The sequence below is a fragment of the Lepus europaeus genome, chromosome 3 (assembly GCF_033115175.1).
Source record: "Lepus europaeus isolate LE1 chromosome 3, mLepTim1.pri, whole genome shotgun sequence".
In the NCBI taxonomy this organism is placed as follows: Eukaryota; Metazoa; Chordata; class Mammalia; order Lagomorpha; family Leporidae; genus Lepus; species Lepus europaeus.
Window position 1 is genome coordinate 31,433,059 of NC_084829.1, and position 9,860 is coordinate 31,442,918.

Sequence of the window (9,860 nt, forward strand, 5' to 3'; positions counted from 1 at the left end):
ACTAGCCAATCAGGCGCGGTCCGGGGGGCGGGCCCTCTGGGCGCGAAGTTCGGACCCGGGAATTCCGAAGGAGGGGTCTGCGCTGCCCGCGCGCCGAGACCGCGCCCCTCCCGGCCCCGGCTTCCTGGCTGTCAAACTGCAGTGCGAGCGCGTAGCCCAGCTGAGGAGCCCGAGGACCTGCGGCCGCCGCTCGGACTGGCGTCGCCTGGAGAGGAGCCCGCTCCAAGACTGCGCCGCGCGGGTAGATCCGAAACGGAGCTGAGGCCGGGAGGGCGAGCGCTCGCGTGTTCGCCGGGAGCTCCTTCTGTCTTTACCCCACCCGAAGGAAGCCGGGAAGCGAGGTTTAGATCCGCTTTGTTGGGAGTACCTAGGGACCTGTTTGCACTGCTTTTTGCGGGTGTGTGCGTGTGTGTTGGGGGGTGACAGTGAATTCACTCCCCCCGCCCCGGGGTTCAAGCTAGTTCTGAGTGAGGGATTGGCCAAAAAGAGCGAGGGCGCGGGCGAACGGGGAGGGGGGTGTTGTTTTGGATAAGCAGGTCTGACAGGAAGAAGCTTGTCTTCACATTGCACCGGGGCAGCCCGTTCGTGTAGCAGCACCCACACGCCTCCGATTTGCATTTCCCCAGAAGCTGCCTAACCTGACCTTTGCCTCGTGCAGGTCGGAGGCTCCCGGGATGTCTGGCGGCCCGAGGATCCAGCTCCACTGAGTGGCGGGAGGACGCGTTCCGGGTTTGCCCCTTGCACCCTGTCCTCCCTGATTTTTTTTTTCCCTTGCACATCTGCTTCGCCTCAGCTGCCTGCACTCCTCCGGGTTTGCACTGCCCAAGTAGCGCTCCAGGTTGAAACTGCACACAGCCAGCTCACGTCTGCACCAGACTGAGAAGTGAGATCGAGCCCCGGCCCAGGCAATGGAAGAGCCGATGGACTCCTGAAGTGCAGCAGGTGGTGCAGAGGGGCGCCCGCCCATGCTGCCCTGCTTCCAGCTGCTGCGCATAGGGGGCGGCAGAGGCGGCGATCTCTACACCTTCCACCCCCCCACCGGGGCTGGCTGCACCTACCGCCTGGGCCGCAGGGCTGACCTCTGTGATGTGGCCCTGTGGCCCCAGCAGGAGCCTGGCCTCATCTCTGGGGTGCACGCGGAGCTGCACGCTGAGCGCCGGGGAGAAGACTGGAGAGTCAGCTTGGAGGACCACAGCAGCCATGGTGAGCAGCGGACAGGGCAGCCTTGCCCCTGGGCTGTTCCGTGAGGAAGGAGCGAGGGGCCCCACGGTGGGCTCCGTTTGGTTCATACAGGACCACCTGGAGAGCGGGGGCCCTGGGCGGCACCATCGGGGAAGTCGGTGGGCTGGGACCACGCACAGACTTCACTTTCCAGCCTTGAAGATTTACTTATTTTACTTGAGTTTCAGAGAGGGAGAGACAGAGGTAGAGAGGGCTTCCATCGCTGATTCACTCCCCAGATGGCTGCAACAGCCAGAGCTGAGTCAGGCCGTGGCCAGGAGCTTCATCCAGGTCTCCTACATGGATGGCAGGGGCCCAAACACTTGGCCATCCTCTGCTGCTTTTCCCAGGCCGGCAGCTAGGGAGCTGGATCGGAAGTGGAGCGGCCAGGACTCAAACCAGCGCCCACATGGGACGCCAGTATCCCAGGCAGCCTCCGGCTTTATCCGTTGTGCCACAGCGACTGTTCCCGAGTCGTATTTTAATACCCTGGGCGTGTGTCTTTCTCCTACTCAGCAGCTGAGTCTCAGAAGGCCTAGGTTCACATTTGAGCTTTGCCCCCAGGCCCTGGCAAAACCTCTGGGCTGTGGCTCCCATGTTGGGTAAAACATAGGCTTGGGGGGCATTACGAGACATTTAGCGTGCACTGTTAATGAGCCAGGCACTGTTTTAAGTGCATTGAATGTAGGCGGCACTAACAGGAGCCCCAATTTACAACCCAGGAAGCTATAAGGGCTCTGGGTCTCACAGCTGCTAAGTGGGAGGGCCAGGAGTTGGAGGAGTCTGGGCTGGGCGAGAGCGAGCATTGAGAGAACCGGGCCCCAGCCGCAGAGGGAAGGAAGGAGCCCATCTGTGGGAACACACAAGGAAAAGAAACTCGTTCCCAGCTCCCAGGCTCAGACATGCTGACACCTGAAGAGGGGCTGAGGATGAGGGGTACTCTGACGTCAGGAGCCCCGTTCTCCACGTTCCCCTGAAAAGCGAACCGGGCCGGGTTGCTGCCCTGGGCACTCATGTCCGCCTTTGTGTTTGTCTGCTGCCCTCCACGCACAGGGACTTTGGTCAATAATGTCCGCCTCCCCAGAGGTCACAGGCTGGAGTTGAATGATGGTGACCTCCTGACCTTTGGCCCTGAAGGGGCCCCTGGAACCAGCCCTTCAGAGTTCTACTTCATGTTCCAACAAGTCCGGGTCAAACCTCAGGACTTCGCTGCCATCACCATCCCCAGGTCTAGGGGTGAAGCCGGGGCTGGGGCTGGGGCTGGCTTCCGGCCCATGCTGCCCTCGCAGGGGGCCCCGCAGCGGCCCCTCAGCACCCTCTCCCCTGCCCCCAAGGCCACGCTCATCCTCAACTCCATCGGGAGCCTCAGCAAGCTCCGGCCGCAGCCCCTCACCTTCTCCCGGAGCGGGAGTGGGCCACAGAGCCGGCCGCTTCCCACCCCACCTGGGGAACCGGGGACCACCCCTTCCGCACCACCCCCAAGAAACCGGAGGAAATCAGCTCACCGGGTGTTGGCAGAACTGGACGACGAGGAGGCTCCTCAGGGGCCCCTACCAGTGCTCCTGCAGCCCAGGAAGAAACTCCGCGTGGAGAAAGCCCCGCTGACACCCAGTGGGTAAGTGGGGGAGGGGTTCTCCAGTGCACTGCCTTCTATTGGATGCCTCTGGATTCCTTTCCGAGGTGTGGGAGTGAGGATGGGAGGTGGGCAGAGAAAGACTAGAGCTGGAGTGGCCAGAGCAGAGCGCTGGTTGGGGCTGGGGCATTGACAGGTGGCAGACTAGGCGTTTCTACCTTCTTATATTCAGATGGCTTTAACCCCATTCTAGTGCTTGAGTGGGGGGGAGATGAATTTGCAGGCTCCCCACTAGGTTTCCAGGTCTGCCCTGGTCTAGTGAGCCCACCTAGGTTCATCCTAAACTCCGATGACCCTGGTGTTTATCACTTCCTTCAGAAATCGCCGCGGCCGTCCCCGGAAGCACCCCATGGCTGCCTCCACAGCGCCCCCTGCTGGTGGGAGCAGGGAGCCCTGTGCAGCCCCTTGTTGCAGCCTACCCCAAGAAGACACAGTGGCCTGGGTTCAGTGTGATGGTTGTGATGTCTGGTTCCACGTGGCCTGTGTCGGCTGCAGCATCCAAGCTGCCATGGAGGCAGACTTCCGGTGCCCAAGGTGCTGTGTTGGCATCCAGACCTGAGGACCAAGGCACTAGAGGACACGGCACTGGCACCCCCAGGCCAGGGGTGGACACAGTAGAGTTCGGATAGCTTCTCTTTGCCCCTCAGCATGGGGTAACTAGAGAGGGGTCCATTGCTGTGGGTGCTGATGCAGTGCCTAGAACAGGGCCTCATGGCCAAGGCCACAGAAGACATGGCTTCCTGTCAGAGCTGCCTCCAGGAAGTTGCCAGTGACCTGGGAATTCCTGCTATTACAAGGCGTACAGCCCCACTGCTGTGGACACCAAAGTATGGTCAGAGTACCACCAACTGCAGAAGCCAGGCCTGGGAAGATGCGAGGGGGCAGGGAAGGTTCTTCACGTTCTTGAATGGTGATGCCAAGAGCATCCTGGGAAAACCTAGGGCAGCCACCTTGCACTGTGTCTGGTCCTGCTGCCACCACCATCATAGCCACCTGGCTTTGCAAAGCTTTGCTTCTATTTCCAAATAAAGAACAGCTCCATTCTGGCAGTTACTCTTGTGGGTCTCCTACTCTGTGCTGCCCCCTGCTGGGGAGAATGAGGATCCTTAAAGGAAGGGGAGGGGAGATGAGCTGAGAAGGAGCCTGCTTGCTACAAAGGTGAGAGATTATGGGATGAACCAGGAGCCCTCTCTCTCCCAAAAAGGAAGACAGATTAAACAGATATCATCCTGGTCCAGTGTGGGGCAACCTCCTAAACCACCAACTGGTACACAGGACCTTCTGGGGCCTTACATGAAGCCAAGAGATTGTCAAAGCATCGTTTCTGTTTTATTACAACCTGTCCCGTCTCCTCCCTGCTAGACCTAACCAACCTGGGTTTTTCCCACAGCAAAGGCCCCTCGTTAGCTAGTGGCGGAGCCAGAGATGTGGGCATTTAGTGAGTCCTTTGTGGACAGGGTGTGCCAGATCCTTAAATGAAAACCAAATGAACCCCGGCATCCAAAAAAGGCAAAGGTAGGGACTGGGGCTATGATGCAGCGAGCTATAAGCGGTAGCTTGCTGGCATCCCGCTGGTTTGAGTCCTTGGCTGTGTTGCTTCAGATCCAGCTCCCTGCTAATGCACCTAAGAACGAAGTAGATGATGGCCCTAATATTTGAGCCCCTGCCTCCCACATGGGCGGTCCCGATGGAGTTCCAGGCTCCTGGCAGCCCCAGCAGTTGCAGCCATGTAGGGGGGGTAAGCCAGCATATGGAAAATCCCCTACTCTGCCTTTTCAACCAACCAACCAAAATTGAAAAACAAAAAAACACACAAGAGCCCAGGGCCACTTAGGGATGAGAGCAGTGGATCCCTCACACTGATCATCCCCATTCTCACCCAGTACTTGCATTCCCAGAGGACAAATCAAAGACTAAACAGTGTCTTATCCATTGTGTCTCAGGCTTCTTTATTTAAAAACAAAGTGATTGATGTGGGGATTAAAATCAAGAGCATCATTGAACTCCACCTTCCCGCCAACCAGTTCCCAAAACTCCTTGCCCCACCTTTTGTGTTTCCAATGCTTTCCATAGTGAAATAAGAACTGAATCCCCAAAGCCCTGACTCCAGGTTCTCTCTCCCTAGCGTCTCCCCTGACCTCTGCCCCAACCCTGGGTTCCTGGGAAGGGCGGGCAGCTCAGTTTGAATGCATGGGGGAGCCCAGGGCAGGGACAGGCACAGAGGGGAAGGCTTCCCCCTCAGGGAAGGGCATTGGCGAGTACAGGGTAGCAAAGTGAGGGCTGCCATAGCCTGGGGTACCAAAATGGGGCCCCGGTGCCAGAGGAAAAGACATAGGCCCCCCTGCGAAGGGAGAGCCAGCAGCCTCAAAATCCTCTCGTTGGGAACAGTCACTGCTTGATCGTTTGCCCTTCTGGCGCCGGTTACAGAACCACACACGGACCACCTGGGAGTGGATGACAGGGAAGAGTGCCGTTAGCCTATGAGCTCCGGGCGGGGGTGCGGTCTGGCTTTGTTGGGTTATCTCCCCCAAAGCCCAATGGACCTCAAGTGGTCACAGGGCAGGAGGCAAGCCTGGGAAGGGGAGGTGGGGAGGAGGAGAGATGAGCACAGGGGCAGGGCACTCACGTCTTTCTCGAGCCCCAGCTGCTGGGCGATGTGGCTGATCTGCTGCAGCGTGGGTTTTGGGCACTGCAGGAACATGTTCTCCAAGTTGCCTCTCACTCGGTTCTCGATACTCGTTCGCTTTCTCTTCCGGGCCTGCACGAGGGTCTCCGCTTTGCAAATCTGGGCGGGTGGGAAGAGTGACAAGGGCAGGTTTTGCATCTGCTGAGCAATAAATAGTGCACTGAGGAAGTCAGGGCCGCAGGAGCAAATGGCTAAGGAGGCATCGACTGGATGTCACCAGAGCCAGGGCGGTTGAGATATCAAGGGCCTGGCCCTGGTCCCTCTGTGGGCTGAACGGAGGCCTCGCACTCCTACAGCCCCCGTTGCATCCTCACCTCCTGAAGGTTCTCATTGTTGTCGGCCTCCTCCACCCATTTCTGCAGCAGGGGCCGCAGCTTACACATGTTCTTAAAACTGAGCTGTAGGGCCTCGAATCGGCAGATGGTGGTTTGGCTGAACACCTTTCCTGGGAGAGGCCGGGTGAAGGAGAAAGCAACATGAGGTGGCAGGCAGGACCTCATGACCCAAGACCCAGGCCTTGCCGGCTCTCCCCGCCCTTCAAGATCCTACCCCAGGGCCTGCCTTCCAGACCTGCTCAAGGCCTCCTCCCCCTCTTCTTGGGGGAAGGTGGAGTCTGCGGCCGAAACAAATACCCTCCCCTGGCTCCTCCTGAGTTCAAGAATGTTCCTCCCAGGGAAGATGTGGCCCCTGTGGGGTGAACACCCACCAAAGAGAACCCCCAGAGTGAGCCCCACGTCAGCCTGAGTGTAGCCCAGAGTGATCCTCTTCTGCTTCAGGAGCTTGGCAAACTGCTCGAGTTCTTTCTGTAGAGCTTTCATGTCCTGAGACTGCATTCAAAAAAAAAAAAAAAAGAGGACTCGTGAGAGCAGACACATACACACCACCTACCTTCTCTTTCCATTTGGGGTTCAAGAATCTGACTGTAGGGGCTAGCATTGTGGTGCAGTGGGTAAAGCCACTGCCTGTGATACTGCTGTCCCATATGGGCGTGAATTTATATCTGGGCTACTCCACTTCTGGGCCAGCTCCCTGCTGATGCCCCTGGGAAGGCGGAATTGAAGGATAGGTTGGCCCAAGTCCTCATGGGAGACCAGGATGAAGCTCCTGCCAGGCCATTGCAGCCATCTGTGGAGTGAACCAGCAATAGAAGGTCTCTGTAACTCTGCCTTTCTAATAAAATGAATGAATAAGTGTTTTTTATTTACTTTATTTGAAAGTTACAGAGAGAGAGAGACAAAGAGACACACAGAAAGAGAGATCTTCCATTTGCCAGTTCACTCCCCAAGTAGCTGCAACAACCAGGGCTGGCGCAGGCTGAAGCCAGGAGCCAGGAGCTTCTTCCGGGTCTTCTACATGGGTGCAGGGGTCTAAGGACTTGGGCCATCTTCTACTGCTTTTCCAGGCACATTAGCAGGGAGCTGGATTGGAAGTGGGGCAGCCAGGACTCAAACAAAATCTTAAAAGAAAAAGAATCTGTGACCCAATGAAGTATCTCTGCCCCCCAAACATCTAGAAAGAAAATATTTACCAAATAATTCATCCACTTGCTGCTCAAGGCCTCTGCATATGATGAGGACTTGACCCTCAGAAACTGGGACCTCCAGTATACGCAGGGCACCATGCAAGGTACAAGGCAGGTTCCAGTCTCCCCGAGAGCACCTGTTGAGCTCCCTCCTGCCACCTCATTTAATGCTCACAAGTCTCTTTGACTCAAGTGACTCCTAGTCTGAGAAAGTTTTGAGACTAGTGAAATACAATACCATATCTGATTCTAGATTTAATACACTTTCCCCAGTTTGTCCCAAGGTCCCACAAACCATGGCATGGCATGTGCATACATAAGCAAACATACCACCAAAAGTCATGGGTGTCCCAAGAGGCATGACTGAAAATACTTTGTATACAATGTTCATGGAAACACCAAATGACACACTGGGTGCTCGATTTAAACAAAAAACCTGATTTATCTTATTTTTACTCTTTCTGCAAATAGCAAGGCAGCCTCATTGATCAATGCAAGATTTATTGAGCACCTTTTTTAAGCCAGCGGCTACACAAAGCAGACAAATAGCCTGATATCTCCGGGAGCTTCCGTTCTAAGGCGGACACAAACAATTATCCCACAGACAGAAGTGCTGTGGGGAAGGAGGGTATGGGGAGTCGATAAGGGCAAGAGCAGAAGAGTATGAGGTTGACAATCTTCAAAGATCCAGGGGCTATAGCTATAGCACCTCAAGTGACAAAGCCCTGAATGGCCTTGCAGCCCCAGGAAGGGTAGGACAGGGGAGTGGCTGAGCAAAGGCGGTGGCGCAGGGGACCTGCACAAGTCCTGGGAATCCTGCAACTCTGGGTTACTCAGTGCAATGGTCACTCCCATTTTAAAGCAATAGGGTCTAGCTGATGTGTTGGCAGCACACTGTAAGAAATCCACAAGGTGTAACTTGGGAGGCTTCGGCATAATGGTGACTGGGACCAGGAGTAGATGCAACTGATTTAGGAAGTGCAAGGAAAGGAAAGATAATAGAGTTTCCTAAGGGTCAGGGTAGGAGGTGAAAGAAACTTGGCCTTGAGCTACAGCACGGTGGGGTGGGGCAGTTCAGGGAGCCGTCCAGGCAGGAGGCAGAAAATGCGGCAGTCACCAGATGTCTAAATGTTAAGTATTTAAGCCTCAGGGGTGGGGTGGGGTAGGGGTGGGTGACAGGAAGGAAGGGGAGAGAGAGCACCTGAGGTTGAAGGACTAAGCCTGGGGCCACTGCCTTGGTAGCTGAGCCAGCAAAGGTAGCAGCCAGGGAGAAAAATCAAGGGCTGCTCCAATCCTGAAAGCCTTTAGGAAAATGTTTCAATGGACATGGATAGTTAGCACATTCGAGCACTCATTTTTATTTCCAGCTCTTGCTTAGCCCATGACTGAAACCTGGGAATGCCCTCTCACCTGTCTTCTCAGCTTTTCCAAATCCTATTGTGAGCATGTGGAATCAATCCCAGCCTCACCACTTAGCACCGAAGACCCGTGAAACAGACCAATAGCACGCCCTCTGAGATGTAAGGAGATAAGGGTGTGCAGCTAGCACACAGCCAGGCGCCCGGCGGCCATTGTTGTTACCAGCCACCCCTGCAGACGGTCTGCAGTGTCCGGTTGCTCTAGGACCCCTCACACCCTCTGCGAGGCCCACAGGCCTTGGCCTTGATCTCAGCTGGCTCACACCTGGCCCTCGGGAGCACTGGGAGCCACATCCCTCTCCACTGCGGAATGGCCCGGAGACAACTTTGTCCACTGCTCTTTTTTCTTGTTTACGACTTAATGGAACGGAGTCTGAAGTCAATCAGAATCGGCACGCATCCAGCACTCTCCCAGGAGGCTGCCAGGCTGTGCAGTCAAGTAAACGGTGACTCCGGGGCCCCAGGCGGCACAGCCTCCAACTTGATGGAGGTAAAACTAAGTCCACAGAGCCCGAAAAGGAGCTGCTATCAGAAACCAGTCACACCCTACACTTTCAGGAACAACCGTTCCGGGAGGGTTAAGCACTGTTTTCACCCTCAGGCAATCCTCAACCCTCAGGCCAAGATGCCGGGGCCTGACAAGGATTACATCTTCCAGAAGGTCTAAGAGTGCCAAGAAGAAGGGGTTCGAGCAAACCCCAAGCTGGGTGAGCGGCCTGACCTTGGGCAGGCCTCACAAGGGCCAGGCCGGAGCAGGAGGCCAGCCTGGACCAACTGCTGCAGCTCCTCGGCTGCACTGGCTTCCCCAGATCGCCTCAACCGCCCCAGGCCTGCCTGCTGCCACCATGCACTCCCCCTGCCCAGGGCCGACCCCCTCCCTGCTCCCCGTCTTGGGTCCCAGGCCAGACAGCTGCAGGTGACCACCTCCCGCTCTCACGGCCACCCTGGCCACCATCCCGCCTGCAGCTCACTCGCCTCCTCGGGGGTTTGCTCCAGCTTCTCCTTCTCCAGCTTCACGGCACCAAGAGGCGCAGCGCAGGGCTCAGGGGAGGGCCCCTCCGACAGGCTCCCCGCGCCGGCCCCTGCCTCGCCCTCCGGCTGAGAGGTCTCCAGGCCGCCCTGAGGCACGAGGCCCACGGCGAGCTGCGGGGCGCAGTGCGCCATCGCTCCGCAGAAGTCATACGGCGGCGGGCACGCGGGAATCCCCCACACCTCGGCGCCCGGTGCAACCCCGGGCCCGATGGCGGGCCCACCGGGAGGGCCTTGGAAGCTCAGCCAGGTCCGGGGGTCCACCCAGCCTGGCTCCGGGCCTCCAGGCCCATCGCCGCCACCGCCCGGCGGGGGCGAGAAGGCGAAGTCTGAGGCCAGGTGTCCCGCCAT

The 9,860-nt window shown here is 57.3% G+C and overlaps 2 protein-coding genes across 7 annotated transcripts; one reads left to right on the forward strand and one right to left on the reverse strand.

Annotated features, from left to right (window-relative positions):
• The first annotated feature begins 111 nt into the window (after nt 1-111).
• TCF19 (transcription factor 19) lies at nt 112-3,923 on the forward strand. 6 transcript variants are annotated; one of them, XM_062185791.1, is made up of 4 exons: nt 112-241; nt 659-1,203; nt 2,275-2,836; nt 3,173-3,923. In XM_062185791.1, the coding sequence occupies exons 2-4, from the start codon at nt 966-968 to the stop codon at nt 3,411-3,413; spliced, it is 1,041 nt and encodes a 346-aa protein (XP_062041775.1). In that variant the 5' UTR covers nt 112-241; nt 659-965; the 3' UTR covers nt 3,414-3,923. The 6 variants fall into 6 exon arrangements, with proteins under 6 accessions (XP_062041775.1, XP_062041774.1, XP_062041778.1 ...); XM_062185790.1 differs by having other exon boundaries at nt 794-1,203; XM_062185794.1 differs by lacking the exon at nt 112-241 and adding an exon at nt 250-341 and having other exon boundaries at nt 794-1,203.
• A 1,108-nt stretch (nt 3,924-5,031) lies between these two features.
• Nucleotides 5,032-9,860, reverse strand: POU5F1 (POU class 5 homeobox 1). The gene is made up of 5 exons (XM_062187401.1): nt 9,456-9,860; nt 6,247-6,367; nt 5,855-5,985; nt 5,481-5,639; nt 5,032-5,298 (listed from the first exon to the last, which is right to left on the reverse strand). The coding sequence occupies exons 1-5, from the start codon at nt 9,858-9,860 to the stop codon at nt 5,032-5,034; spliced, it is 1,083 nt and encodes a 360-aa protein (XP_062043385.1).

Excerpts from the sequence above, each read along its gene's own strand:
- TCF19 (XM_062185791.1), top strand. The coding sequence starts at position 966 with ATGCTGCCCTGCTTCCAGCTGCTGCGCATAGGGGGCGGCAGAGGCGGC. Across the intron at positions 1,204-2,274 it reads GGAGGACCACAGCAGCCATG|GGACTTTGGTCAATAATGTC; the intron begins GTGAGCAGCGGA and ends CTCCACGCACAG. Across the intron at positions 2,837-3,172 it reads GCCCCGCTGACACCCAGTGG|AAATCGCCGCGGCCGTCCCC; the intron begins GTAAGTGGGGGA and ends CACTTCCTTCAG.
- POU5F1 (XM_062187401.1), bottom strand. The coding sequence starts at position 9,860 with ATGGCGGGACACCTGGCCTCAGACTTCGCCTTCTCGCCCCCGCCGGGC. Across the intron at positions 5,986-6,246 it reads CACTCTGGGGGTTCTCTTTG|GAAAGGTGTTCAGCCAAACC; the intron begins GTGGGTGTTCAC and ends GGCCTCTCCCAG. Across the intron at positions 5,640-5,854 it reads ACAATGAGAACCTTCAGGAG|ATTTGCAAAGCGGAGACCCT; the intron begins GTGAGGATGCAA and ends CCACCCGCCCAG.